Source organism: Patagioenas fasciata, chromosome 1, assembly GCF_037038585.1.
Source record: "Patagioenas fasciata isolate bPatFas1 chromosome 1, bPatFas1.hap1, whole genome shotgun sequence".
Classification (NCBI taxonomy): Eukaryota; Metazoa; Chordata; class Aves; order Columbiformes; family Columbidae; genus Patagioenas; species Patagioenas fasciata.
Window position 1 is genome coordinate 183,857,016 of NC_092520.1, and position 15,036 is coordinate 183,872,051.

Below are 15,036 nucleotides of genomic sequence, written 5' to 3' on the forward strand. Positions count from 1 at the left end.
CAGCCTGTTTCTCGTTTGGGGCAATTAAACGGGGATTTGTAGCCACTGCTGCGATACTGCCCCGCCCCCCGAGGCCCGGCCCCGCCCCCCGAGGCCCGGCCCCGCCCCCCGAGGCCCGGCCCCGCCCCCCGAGGCCCGGCCCCGCCCCCCGAGGCCCGGCCCCGCCCCCGAGGCCCGGCCCCGCCCCCCGAGGCCCGGCCCCGCCCCCCGAGGCCCGGCCCCGCCCCCCGAGGCCCGGCCCCGCCCCGGCTCCCTCGAGGCTCCTCAGGCTCACCGGATCCAGCCCCCGCTCGGCCCCGCCCCTCGCATGCCGGGACTCGGGCCGCCGCCGCCGCCGCGTCCGTTCGGGCTCGCGCTGCCGGTTGGGCCCCGGCCGCCGCCTGGCGCTGCTGCCGGGGCCGGTGCGGGAGGATGCGGCGGTTCGCGCGGGTGGCGCTGCTGTGCCTGGGCTGCGGCGTCTGTTCGCTGCTGTACGGCTTCAGCCAGCTGGCCCTCTCCCTGGAGCAGGAGCCGGGCGGCGGCCGGGAACGGCAGGCCCGAGACCCCGCCGCGCCTGGCGCCCGGGCGGCGGCGGGGAGCGCGGGCCGAGGCGAGGCGGAGACCGGCAGGTACGGGGCGCGGGGGCCGGGGCCGGGCGGGGAAGGCGGGGGCGCGGGCGGGCGGTGGTTGCGCCCGCATTCCTGCGGGGAGGGCCGGGAGGCGCGCTGGCCGCCGTCCCGCGGGCGGAGTGGGGCTGGACGCTCCCCCTCGCCCCCCGCGGGCGCCCCGGCTGCTCGGTGCCGGCCCGCAGCGCTGTGGCGCCGCTGCGCTTGGGCGGCGGGACGGGGGTGAGGCTACCGCCGTGGCGCGGGGCCGGGCGAGCGCTTCGGGAGCGAGCGGGGGTGGTGGTGTCGCTGTGTGGTCCCTCCCGAGCAGCCCCGGCACCCCGCGGGCCGGTCACCGGGAAAGAGAGGTTGAAAAAGCCTTAAAAGCAAGCCAACAAAGGAAACTTTTAGAAGTGGCCCTGCAGGCCAGCCGACGGGAGCCGCTGCGGGGCCGCAGCCGCCCCCTGCGCGTCCCCGCCGCGGGAGAGGCTGCGCTGCCCGCGGTAAAATCGCGCTGCTGCTGCCTTGTTGCAACAGGGTAGATGGAGCGAGGAGGGTGCGTTTTCTTCTACCAAAGCTAATGTATTTTCAGGGCGTTACTCAGTTCTGTAACTTGATAACTTAATGACTGTCAAGTATAACTTTATTTAAGCAAAAGTACTTATTATGGGATACTTTAATAAAGCTAGTCTTTGCACAGTGAACAGTGAGTCCAGTTCCACAGTTGAAGTGTCATAAATCTGAGCAGCTCACACTCTGCATAGCTTCATGTTTCTGGTGCCTTCCTCCTGTCAGCAGAAATCTTTATGTGATCAAGTGGTGAGTGAGATTAGAGAATGAAAAAATACTAGTCTTCCTTTCTAGTTGCATGATCTTTTTCCACCTGTGGCTACCTAGTAATGCCAGGAGGAGTGACAAGAAACATTACTGAAGCTGGTGGAGGATTTAGGACCAGGCCTTTCTGGGCCAGCCTACCTTTAATTCTGCTTGGACTCCACAGAAGTTTAATGTAAGTTTGGTGCTTTGGTAACTGTCCCTTGCCAATACTGCACACGTTCTGGCACCCTCCACTCCCAGCACTGCTTTTGATCTTCTGGTTAACACAAGTGAGTTGATCTGATGTGCTCACTTGCCAGAAGACTGCCTAGTGTTTGACCAGCTCAGCGCTCTGCATTGACTCATCCTGTAATTACAAGTGTGTTGGTGCTGGTGCAAAGGAGTTATGGAGGATGGCAGGATGACAGAAGCTCTGACTAATTGTTTTATGAATATAATGAAACAGCATTCTGAGTTGCTAGGGGTGGAGTCAGCGAAGATGTGAAACCCAGCTTTTGACTGGGCTCTAATTCAGAGAATGTTTTTTTCCCATGCTTTTGCTTTAGTTCCGATTAATACAGATTATGACTTGAAAAAATGTGCAGATGCTTGTTCTTCACTTGTAGCTAATGATTGAAAGCTAATTGTGAGCTTAAATCTACTAATTCTAAATAACATGATAACTGGAATAAAAGAGTGAACTTTAACATCTTTATGTAAGGTTTAATTGGTTTAATGAATCAGTTTTAAATAGAAATGTGAGGGAAAGATTGTATGTATAATATTTGTTTTACTAAAGAAAATATGCAATTTACGTGAAGAAAACTTTTGTGGGTGATAATCTAAATACTTTGTAGTAGTAAACACTGAAATTACTTTCAGGTACATCATGCTCCTGGTTAGCAAAAGAAGAAACAAGTTTATTTTAAAAGCTGTACTTTGACTTAAAAACTATGCTTTAGTACAAATACTAAACAAAGATACAGGTGGGGGAAAACCCCAACAAGGTGCAAGAAGCTTCTTGCTATGGTGAGGTGAAATGAGATATAAATCTGTCTTGTGTTGCAATGTGGAAAAGCTTTATAAACTGAGAAAGTTATTTTTCCAAAGGTCTTCAGTGCTGTAAATAATTCCTTGTGCATACAGTTTTATGGGGCATATCTCCTTGCAAAATCAGTGTCTGTTGACACCTCCGTGGGAATTATTTACTTATAAACTGCTGTCAAACTGAAGGCTCAGGATGAACATCATCCTGTTGTAAATTATTGGTGTTTTATATGCTGTTTGTACAAGCAGCACGTGCAAAACTCATGTGTGAGTCAGTCCCTTAGACAGTCCCTAAAATTAGGCTTTTGTTTAAAGAAAAAAATCTGTCCTGTGGCAGTTAAGCAGTGCCCCGCTGCATGTTCCTTTAGATGTATGTTTCGATTATTCTCAGGTCTGAAATCGTGTTGCATTATCTGGTGTAACTGATACACACATCGCAGTGAATGTATTGGTGTTTTTCAGTTTTTATACTTTAGCTGTTTCTGCAGTGGAGACCAAACATGATGGCCACAGGTCTTTTTGCTGCCTGCTTCTGACTATCTTGTGATCATGTAATATCCTAAAGGGTTCATTACCTTATACAGTACATTGCGTTCAGATAACCTACTAATCCTTCTTGATGTTTAACATTTCATATACATTGATAGTGACCATCAGTAATGGGTTGCTTCAGCTGTTTTTACTCATAGCTTTAAGATAGTTTGACAAAGCAAATGTAAATGCCCTCTGAAGGCATCTACTCACTCAGCAGTGATCTCCTTTTCTCCTTGGCCAAGAATGGTTTTCTTTGCCTTAATAATCTACAGGGTATTTCAAAAAGATGGACCCTTTGAAATCGGATGGATGCTTTGAAATTGCGTCCATCTTTTTGAAACACCCTGTCGTTTAGAACATGACTTAAGGGCAGAAAGAGCCTCAGTGATGCAGGGGGAGAAGTTGAGATTTTTGGTAGTTTTCAGAAGCGTGTAAACTGCAAGCTTTTAATAAAGCTTCAGAATACCACACCTGGAAGAATTTTGAAATAGTGATGATGCTATTAAGTAGAAAATCTTTAATTAAAATGGAAGTATCATATTGAAACTAGAATTACAGGTTGAGACAGGATCCTCCAATAAACATAGTAATTCAGGGGAGCTTGTTGGGTAATCACTTTGGTAAGGAGTTGTTTGTTTCAAAGACTACTGCAGCCTGAGGAACAAGATGAGTGGAAACTAAATGTGTCTTGAAACTTGGTATAAATAGCTGAAAAACATTTCAACAGTTGATTAGCTGTGAAGAAAGATTGACGCTGAAGGTAAATGTCTTGATTATTCATTTCAGTGAGAAAAGTCAGTACTGTCATATGGAACAGCTAAATGAATGATAGATCTGAACTTGAAAAAAAGAAAATACTGAAGTGTCTACTTCCAGAAGTCACAAAATCAGTCAAAGGCCAGTATATGTAGTCAGCCTTTTTTCTTTTGCTAATATGATTTATGGATGAGGAAGAAGGCTGTGAAAAACTAAACAAACAAAACAGTGTAAACAAATGCATATTTGCTACCAGTATGTCATTTAATAGTACTATAATTTGCTGTCTGTGGAGTATCCTTTCAAGTCAGTCTTTCTGTCTTATGCAAAGTGAATCTTCAGTTATTTTTATGAATGTTGCTACTTCCATTAAGCAGATAATGTTAATCTTTTTATTCAGCTCCAAAAAGAGTGCTATCCTAGTGGCAAGTTTGTGAAATAGAGCAGGAGTCAGTCTGTTGTCAGTTCTGTGAATTCAGTGAGGTCAATACATTTGACGCTATTAAATAATGTGAAACATTTTCCCATTGTGCTGTAGTTTAGTGTTTTCATGCAGCCAGCCACACTTACTGTTTTGTGTGACACTGATATCTGACTGTATCTGTCTCTTGGTCTCTGACCGTCCTGGCAAGCAGAGAGTTAAGTGGATTATAGTGCATGGAGGAGTACAGGAAGTAAACCCACAAGCTTAGACAGCAGGGGATGGTGGCTGGAGTAGGTAGTTCATTCTTCCCTTGCACCGTACACAGTTGTGTTTGTCTGTGTCAGAGCTTAACCAGCAGTTTCACCAGTATGCTTCATAGCTACTCCTCTGAAAGAAGAAATTGGTCTAGAAACTGTTTGGACGTTTCAAAATGTGAGTGAAACTTTTGAAAGGATGAAGCACTGAACAATTTGAAGATAAAACTTCGTTTAAAAAAATCAGCTGAATCTGTCAAGTAGTAGACTAATGCATTTGTTTTTTTACATATAAATTGTGTAAATTAATGAAACATTATCAAGATTGTTCCAGTTAGAAAGTTTATCCTGTATCAGACATTTAACATTACGTCTCCTCTCTCCTATCTAATAAAGCCGTTGCTTTTCTGACAAAATATATCAAAACAAATTTGTGGTTGGTATTGCTGGAGATGTTCAGGAAAAGCTATTCAGAAGAATCAGAAATTCCCAGTGCGCTTGAGAGTCAAATTTAGCATCTCTTATTTTCCTAAATTTTTACTGTTGTGATTCTGAAAAGGAATGAACTAAAAAAATGCATCATTCCTGTTTTGCTGTGTGTAATGGGTTACGCTGTAGGAGACACCAGTCCGGCTCCATTAGTTGATTCTTGCAGTTGATTAGACTGTTAATGCAATACCTACAGGAAGGCAGTAGTCATGACTCAAGCTAGTTAACTGCAACCCTGACCATTTGGACATAATATTATATTTGCTGTGAAGGTACAGTAGTATGAAAGATGCCACATGGACTGAAAAGTATACTTGAAAGCTGTGATCTGCATTAACAGTAAACCCAGCAGAGTGCTTAACAAGAGATTCTTTTGTTACTGTTTTTCTTGACCACTGGTTGTTGAGGGATTTTTTATGCTTCAAAATTGACTTGGGTGAGCACAGGGCCTCAGTCTTTGTCAGTGCAACTTGTGCATTGCCATGTGTTTTGCACACAAATTTAAAATTGTCCTTCAATTCTGAAAAGAAGTCAGGTCATAATATAGACACCTTTGCCATGACAGCAAGGCTAACATTTTTACTATCTAGTGGTGTTGAAGCTAAATTACCTTATAAAGATAATTATGAAATGACTGACTGCCTAAGGGGGAGATACCTTGAATTGGCAAACAGATCTTTGAGAATGCTTATTTATGATACCAATGATTTTTTTAAAACTTTATATTGCTTTGTTTTTATATTTTTGACAGTGGTTTGTGTTAGGAGTTGTCCAACCCAGTAGTGTGATGGAGGTGAGGCTGCTGTAACTCAGTGTCCCTCATCCATCCAGTAGCAAAGCTGACCATTTATTCCCAGTGGGCACATATGCCTGCAGCATACACATATGTGGCTGGCCACAGAGATCAGTGTGGAGAAAACAGTGCTTGCATAGCCACAGACAACACAAGCAGACTGATCCTCTTCCCTCTCTGGCTGATAAGCGTAAAAGGCTTTTAGTGAAAAATATATTGAAGTATATAGTGTGGATCCCTCCAGCAACTGACTTTAGACACTCAGTCTATCTATGACTGGCTCCTGATTCTCTGACCTGGTTTTGCAAACCCACGAGGCTTGCAGCCCCAGTTCAGTTGCTGATACTTGGAACCCTCCTAGACATGTGCACAGGTGCACACAGTATGGATCCTTCCAGTTACTTGCCTTAGCCTTGTGGCAGCTGGCCACGAGGACTGCCTCATGCAAATGGGTCTTTTGGGTAGCTGATCCAGACTTGTGGCCTTAACATTAGCTAACCCTCAAACCCCAGGGCCTGTCTGGTGGCTGGCTTGGACCTTCTGGTCCTTCCAGTAGCCATCCCTCAGATGCTAGTCTCTTGTGGCTAGGTGAAGTGAGAGGTTCTTGCAGTAGCTCAGACTCTCTGATCTCTGCAGAGCCTGGCCCAGCCTTGTGGTCTGTCTGATACCCGTTTCCCAAGCCTCTTGCTCTACTTGCGGGCTAGTCTGGCTTGATACTTGCTAGTAGTTATGTGCACCAACAGGCACACTCACATGCTATGTGCATATGTCTCTCTGGTTTCTGGCACTGCGGGCTTATGGGCCCCTATGATCTGTGGCCACCTTTTCATTTGCTGGTACTTGGACCTTGGTGCATGCGTGTGCGCATCGAACAGAGCCCCCTTTCACCGAGGAAAGTAGAAATTGAGTTAAATAAGGAGGCTGATGATGAGGCACACAACAGGGCCAATCATACTGACCAGCAACCTATTTTGCATGTGACTGAACCCTTTTTATCTTCTCTCCATTTTTGTTTTTGCGTTCTCATTCCTCCCCAGTCCACAAGGAGACTCTCACCCCTGTAGGCAGTTGGTAGGATGGTCTGGAGAGCCTCTCCTGTTGTCTTATCTGGTGGATCTTTTGTGTGGCTCATGGTCTGACTGCTGTCCTGTGTTAGGGCTGGACCAGGGTGCTCCATATGCCTGGGTTAGATTGGCAGGTTTCCTTCACCTTACATTAGTTTCTGCTTTCTGTTTGTGGAGACTGGCCTTTAATTGCATAACCTGTAATAGATGTGATCAAAATATCCCTCCCTAATGCTGAAGGTGACTATTCCAGTCTGACTAGTAACCTCTCCCAGGTAACAGCGACTGTACCTGTTTGATGAACAGATACAGTGCATAGCCCTAGTTTTGTAAAGCACTTATGTTACTTATTTGTAGTCTGAGCTTTTCTCAAGTTTTATTTCAGCTAAAAAAAAAATCTTAATGAGTGGCTTTTTGAATAACTGTGAATAACAAGAAGAAAATGCTGTCTGATTATTCCAGTCTCTTAATATTTTGTATGCAAAAGCTTTATGGAATATGGTAGCATATGGTCAGCTGAGACTTCTGTTGGCAGGGGAATAATCCTAGTCTTGCATTAGGTAAATTACATTCATATGTATCCCAGTAACATTTTTGTTTCAAATTAATCAAATCTGTGACTGACAACCTTGTCATTGTGCTGAATGGGATGTTGGAAAGGCCTAATGTGTCAGAGGAATGACTGGGGCATTAATTTGAGCTTGCCTCTTGCCTTGGTAGTCTGGATAGGAGAGTAGCTCAGGGTAGCGAGGAAAAACACAGCTTGACAGCTGGAAGAGGAACCCCCTGTAATAATACAATAATAATCTTCCAGACCAGAAAACTGTTTTTGAAAGATAGTCTATTAATTTATCCTAAAAGTAATGAGAAACAGTTACTTCAAAAAGGTACATAGTGCAGATCATAAAGATTGTTCTTCAGATAAGCATGAAGTCTTAATGTGCCTTGAAATTTTTAAGAAACTTCAAAAGCCACAAAGATTAATGTAAGAAAGAATCTGACAGAGAGAACTTGTGGTTTCATGCCATTTATTTTCCCCAGAGGAGTGCAGATATCCCAGTCACAATCTACAGTATCCTGGAATTTTATTTGTGGAGACCATTTTTAAGTCATGAGGTAGATTTACTTGACTAGTTCTTGCAGACACATGTATCTACAGGATATGAAGATTTCCTGCGATCTCTACCAAAGAACTGCTCCACCCTCTCAACACTTAATGAGGCATTGTGAAACAGCATGATTATCAGATCATTTTTCTCAAGTCTTGGAAAAGGAACAAGTTATGCAGCTTGCCATTTTTTTATGCTATGTTTATTAAATATGGTATTTGCAAAACATTGGCCTTTACAGATACCAAATAACCCAACCAAGATGATACTGATTCATATCGAACTTGCAAAGCCAACTTCCATTAGAGTTCTGAACTGTGGTCCTTAACTACCTTTTTGTCATCAAGCTTTTGTGTGGGTTTTCTTCTTGCACATCTTTCGTTTGCAGATACCAACTTTCGAAGGAGGATAAATGCTATTGGGATTGTGTCATCGGGGCAGAAAGAGGGAGCATAGGAAATCCTTTAAAAGTATGCACCTTCCTTTGCAATAATCTGCTTACTCATTAAAGATTTTAAATCTTGGTGTTGATTTCCTCACCAGAACCTTTGAAAATACACTTCAATTGCTCTTGAAAAATTTTTCCTATATTACTGTTGCATAAAATGTAGTGGTGGACTAGTAAAACCTGTTTTTTTTTTAGTTGTTAGTGTAGCAATAGTCAATAAATTATTAGTCTTCTCGTTAGTATGGAGAACGAAAACTTGCCAGATACAGTGATTATTTCTGTATTGCATTAAACTTTTGTTGAGAAACAGTGGAATTTGTTGGTGCTGAAAAGCCTTGATTTTTGTTAAAAATTGGCTTTGCCGGTTTGTACCAAGTAGAGTCACAGATGAACAGGGACTGTGTTTAAATGGAAAATGTAACTTTGAAAATGAAATGTTTTACTTGCTTCTCTGCTTGGAGTAGACAGAAGTATTGCAAAGATGGAGTTTTTTCAGCAGTTAAGTGTTGCCATTCACTCTATTAGCAAAGGACTTACACTAAGCCAAGAACACAGAATTCCAGCCTCTGTTTTTCTCCCTCTGAAAATACACGGAGAGGAAAGGCTAGAGGATGTGGACCAATCTTCTCTGTAAAGATTCCTCCTCGTTAGCACCTAATACCCCCTCTTTTCTGTTAACCAAGTTCCATAACACGGCCAGTCTTCTGCCAGGTAATTAACTATACAAGTTATGTTTGAGCTAGAGAATAATCCATTTAACTTTGCCATAAAATCAGTAACATTTATATAGGTTATTTTTGTCTTATCCTGTTAGGTGTAAGAATGTGTCTGTGTCTTTCTGGAATTCCTATTGGATGCTGCCCTCTGATGTTTGTGGAAAGAACTGCTTTTGGGAAGCTGCTTTTAGGTAGGATCTATTATTAAATAGTACTTTATTATTTGATTGCAGACAGGTGTAGCTGATAACAATTTCTTGCTATTTGGGAAGGTGGCAAAACAAAATATTTTGATTGCTTCATATACGTTTCACCTGCTTATAATATGGTTGACTTTAGCTGGGCTTTTTATTACTGTTCTATTACATTTTAAAAATTGTAGACTCAAATGTTATTGCAAAGAGTAGTTTTTTCAGTTATGGTGCTTCATTAAATAGAGATTTGCTGACACTGGTAAAAGTCTATCTGAATATAGTCTGAAGAGTTACTGATGAATTAATTATTCTTGATAACTAAAACTTGCTGCACAGTAATACACGTGATGTAACTTGTAATAAAAACTCGCAGATCCACTTAATAGTGAAGTTTGGATTTTTTTTTTATCAAGTTACATGTTTTGTAGAATTGAGGAGGGTACTTCATCCAAAAGCACTTAAACAACCATTTTAGAATGTGTTTGAAGATACAGTATGTTAAAACATAGGTTGTATCCTCAAAAGATGCATCTTTAACAGTAACTTTGTTTTGATGTGTTTGTTAGATGCTTTAGGCTGTCAGATTACAGAAGTAGCTTTAAAAGAAATTGAAGTAGCCTTGAGCTACTTGACAGATAATGTTCTCTAACCTGCATAGTTCTCGTCAGTATATAATTAAAGTTGTAAGTTAAGTTTTCTTATGTTGAAAATTTTACTGATCATCCTTTGATATGGTTATCTCTTCCTGTTAGTCTGAAGTGTGAATATTTCTAGGGAAGTAAAGAAAAAAAAGTTTAGCCTCACAAGACTTAATGTATTTGAAAAATACGTTATTATGATTGTGGGAAAGACTAAATCTGTACTCTGTTCCTCTCTGCTTGTGGGCTGTCAGGGCTTTTTAATCTTGTCAGTTGTCAAGAAGTTACTTGAAGAGGTGGCTTAGATTGATTTTTAGTCTGGTGAACTGTACCTGTAATTTGTTTGGGACTACCGTGTCTTTCTCCCTACCCTTCGTAGCCAGTGTGTCATCCTCTTGGCACAGAGATTCATTTGATATTCCCTTTGGCATATTTAGCTGTCTGGATGGACTCAATGCACTCTTTTTTTTTTTTTTTTTTTCCTTTTGGGAGTCTAGCTTTCTGAGGTTCAGCACATGGGGGTAAACCAAATGTCAGTAATGCTATGGTAGAGGACGTGGGGGCTTAGCCTGTGCTTAGTGGAGGGACAGCACATAGTTGTAAGCTTATTCATCCACGGACATCTGAGCCAGTCTCACAGTTACGTAGTGCTGAAAGAGGAGAGTGTCTCACTGTCTTTTGACCCTATTGCCCGTAATGTTGTCCGTGAACTCCTCACAACACAATGTGATGTGCTAAAATAGCAGAAAACTTCCTTTCTGGATCTTCTGCCAGGATTAAAGCAAGTAGGAACTTGGAACCAAAAGCGGAGAAACCACCTGCAGTTCCTTTGCGTGTACCTTAAAGTATAACTTGTATGATTCCATTAAGAATGTTGTGCGTGGCGGTCAAGACAAGTCTGAAGTGTGCATTGATTATGGCATTACTGGGCAAGTGTGGTTTCTTTCATGGTGAACCACTAGTATCTGCAAGATCTCATGTTTATACAGTTTGACACTGGAAGAAAAAAGCTGCTTGAATGTGTGAAGGAAGTCTGTTGTTCAGATTAATCATATGAGATTATTTTATTTTATCAATATATTACTCTTAAAATAATCCCCATATGTTGTGCTAACTCTGGTGCTTTTTGAATTCCTCAGTGAGCTGCTCTAACTTCAGAGGTGGCCTTCTTGCCTCTCCCAAACTTGATTTATTTCTTGTTCAGTTGGTTTCAGATAGGCGCACTGAGTTTGTGTGAGAGAAGAAGCAGGGAAGGTGGCAGAGAGGAGGAGAAAGTGGATGGTAGCAAGCAATTACAATGGCTCAGCAGCTGAACCTGCTGCCTGAGCCTCGTTTCCTTGGATGTGCTGGAATAACACAGAAGATGGTTGCATTTCAGTTTCAGCTTTGGATGGGAGTCATTGTGGAGAGTCTCTGGCTGTGTGCTGTGAACAAGCCAGGGCTTGATGCGGCTGTGCTACACGGAAGGATTTCCCTGAGACACCAGAGACAAAAGGAAAGTAAACAGAAGCTGGTCTGCTCTCGACCCAGGCTGCAGGAGGGGCGTTGCCGCTGCGCATGAACAGTCTGTGAACAGTGCCCTGCAGCCAATCACCATAGTGGGGGGGCATGAGTGACTGTGAGTGTAACCAATTGTAGCCTGCACTTGCCGCATGGCCTTTTGGTATAGAGTATATAAGGCTTGGAAAAACGTGGTCTCGGGGACATTGATATTCAGTGTTGTTTAAGAGTTCATTAAAGAGTACGGATGGTAAATTCACATTGAATTTGACTCCTTACTCTCGCCCGGCCCGCCCGTTCGATCAAAGAGCTTATGCCGGCGTCTGGATTCGTCGAATTTGCTACCGCCGCATTTGGTAGCAGAGGATGGTTCGTTAGCAGAGCATAACGCTTCGGATCTACATATGGTAGCAGATGGATGGATCGTTAGCAAAGCATAATCGCTCCGGATCGAAATTACTGCGGTGAGCAGCGTTCATAAAAACGGAGCCAAGCCGGGGTGTGGGATAGTGTGCTTAGTCCGGTATCAAAAGACGGGCACCAGTCGAGCTGGCCACTCGCATCCTACGTTAAGACCGCGCTGATAAGATAATGGATATTGAAACAGCCGCGGCACTGCTGACGACTATTCTCTCTAAGAGAGGTATTGAATCGTCACAGGAAAAGCTAATCACATTGATTTTTTTAGCTCAGAAGTGGGGACACTTTGGGGAAGTTCCACTTTTGTTTTCCCCAACGGAATGGAGATCAGTGGGGGACACTATGTGGGACAAAACTATCAGAGGGGAAGAAGAGAAAGAAATTAAAGCTGTGAGAGAATTGTGGAAAACCGTATTAGAATCATTAGAAGTTATGAAATCGGAACAACGTGCCGCCCTAAGAGCCGCGGAGGCGCTTGTCCCAGAACAAACCTGGACTGATAAAACTTGTCGTCCAAAAGAAAAGAGGGGCCTGTGGGCTACTCTGTGGGGTCTGCCTGCCGTTCGGGGTGGTCGCGGGGTCCCGGCTCAGCCAATACTTTCACAATCCGATCTGCAACGCGGATTAGAAACCGCGCGGCTCGTAAACAAAGAACCGGAAGTTTCCCCCTCCGAGTCTCTGGGGAAATGTCCCAAGAAGGCGGAAGTGCAACTAGTCGACTGTCCGGATGTGGGAGGCCCTGAGTGCCGCCCTCCTCCTACCGCTCCGCCTCTGCCCTGCCCCGAGCCGGACACCCCACCTCCCTCCGAGAAAAGCATGGGGGCCGGGCCGGCGCCGTCGCCGGGGCCGGGGCCGCCTCAAACTTTGCCTCCGCAAGCACCCGCGGAAGTTTTTTGTGAGCCTCCTCCTACATCATTGGGCTCACCCCAAGCAGTAGAGCAGTTACTGCAAGTCATTACCAACAAGCTTGAACAACTTAACTTAAGAGTGTCAAATGTAGAGAAAAATAAGGAACAAATTGAGTTTCAAAAACCAGCTTGCCTTTCACAAACAATGCCATCAAAGGTGCCTATAGACTCTACTGACCAGCCGCAGCCCCGACGTAGCAGATGGTCAGGGGTCATCAAAGATGCCATTCTAGAAGGTGATTGGTCTCCAGCAAAATTAGCCCTACCGGTAATTCAAAATATGAACACTCAGACAGCGGTATGGGAACCACACGATTGGAAAATTTTGCAGCAAGCAAAACAAACAACCACAAACTATGGTATACGTTCAGCAGCTACCGGACACAAAGAACATCTCCGAACCTGTATCACAATCAGCGACCAACTGTGAACCAGGCTTCTTTCACCTCAACAAGCCAAGCACCGCAGGAAGCCTCGGAGTTGATGTGGAGACAGCAGTAGATATAACATTGACCAATACTGCAATTCACAGAATACCAACGAATGCTAAAGGACCTTTATTTCGACAAGATAGTCTCATTGGAGGCCTATTGATTGGCCGTTCTTCTGCTAGTATCAAAGGTCTTATAGTAATACCAGGTATAATTGATGCAGATTTCACAGGAACTGTTCAAATCCTGGCCTACACTCTGCATCCGCCAATTTTTATTCCTTCTGGGAGTAGAATAGCTCAGGTAGTAGCACTGGAAAACTGCCTACCAATGCTTCCAGGAGTTCCTCCAGCATCCTCAACACAAAGGCGTGATAAAGGATTTGGATCGACAGGTCCTGCAGTTTGCTTCACCTCATCAATGACTCAGCGTCCCATGTTACGTGTGCAACTATTTCAATCTGATTCTACTGTTGTTGTAGAGGTAAATGCAATGCTTGATACTGGAGCTGATGTCTCCATCATTAGTCAATTCAAATGGCCACGAAATTGGAAACTTCAAAAATCAATCTCTTCCACTGTAGCTGGAGTAGGGGGTCAAACTACTCCAAATATAAGTGTTGATCCCATTTCGATTAGTTTCCCTGAAGGTCAATGTGTTACCCTTAGGGTGTATGTAATGGAATTGCCAAGCAGCCTTGAGGCGCTTATTGGCCGTGATGTCTTGGGGCAACTTGGTGCCGTGTTAACTACTTCACCTTTTCCTTAGTGGTCACTGGAAAGCAGTTGCCCAACCCTCCATTGACCTGGTTAACAGATAGCCCAGTTTGGGTTGACCAGTGGCCATTAACAGAAGAGCGACTGCAAAAGGCACGTGAATTAGTAGAAGAGCAATTAGTTGCAGGCCATATCAAGCCTTCTACTAGTCCATGGAATACCCCAATTTTTGTAATACCAAAAAAGAGTGGAAAGTGGCGATTATTACATGACTTGCGAAAGGTAAATGATCAAATGCAAGCCATGGGTGCTTTACAGCCTGGATTACCATCACCTGTAATGTTACCAGAAAATTGGCATATTCTAATTATAGATTTAAAGGATTGTTTCTTTACCATTCCTTTACATGAGCAAGATACACAGCGTTTTGCATTTACACTGCCTTCAGTAAACAAAGCGGAACCAGCTAAAAGGTATGAGTGGGTAGTGCTACCGCAAGGTATGAAAAATTCTCCTACACTGTGCCAAATGTATGTTGCATGGGCACTTCAACCTATTCGTGCATCATGGAAACAAACTATTATTTATCATTATATGGATGATATTCTGTTCTGTCAACAAGCTGAGTTCACAGAAAGTTCCATAGTCCAAATTACGATCAAACTCAAAGAAAAGGGGTTGGTTATAGCTCCAGAGAAAGTTCAAAAGTCTGCACCTTGGAAATACCTTGGTTGGTCCATTTGTGATGCACAGATTCGTCCACAAAAAATTGAATTACATACTGATTTACAAACATTAAATGATGTCCAAAAATTGTTAGGGGACATACAATGGATTAGAAATTGCGTAGGCATTACTAACAATGATATAGCACCTCTTACTTCACTTCTAAAAGGAGGTGATCCAGCTAAGAAAATAAGCTTAGAGTCCGTGCATCTCAAATGTCTTTCTGATATTATACAAAAAGTACAGACAAATTGGTCTAGCCGAAGACTTTCTGATCGACCAATTTCCCTCCTTATTAGCAATCTAGAACATCCGTGTGCAATCATCTGCCAGTGGCAAAACAAAAACGGGGAATTCCCCATAGATGTTGCTACAGATTCTTCCTTTTGTGCCACTGTCAGATTGAAAACAGAAAATGATTTGCGATTATTAGAGTGGATTTTTCTCAGTGTCCAACCAAAATTCAGTA

At 43.6% G+C, this 15,036-nt stretch overlaps 1 protein-coding gene across 2 annotated transcripts in view; it reads left to right on the top strand.

The window, feature by feature from the left end:
* Positions 1–318: 318 nt before the first annotated feature.
* The window catches only part of GXYLT1 (glucoside xylosyltransferase 1), a 38,236-nt gene continuing 23,518 nt past the window's right edge, over positions 319–15,036 (top strand). The window contains exons 1-2 of one of the 2 annotated variants that reach the window (XM_065862261.2): positions 319–608; positions 9,133–9,225. In XM_065862261.2, the coding sequence (XP_065718333.1) occupies positions 412–608; positions 9,133–9,225 (290 nt within the window). In that variant the 5' untranslated portion in view covers positions 319–411. The remainder of the gene's footprint in view (positions 609–9,132; positions 9,226–15,036) is intronic. The other variant, XM_065862270.2, reaches the window with a different exon arrangement.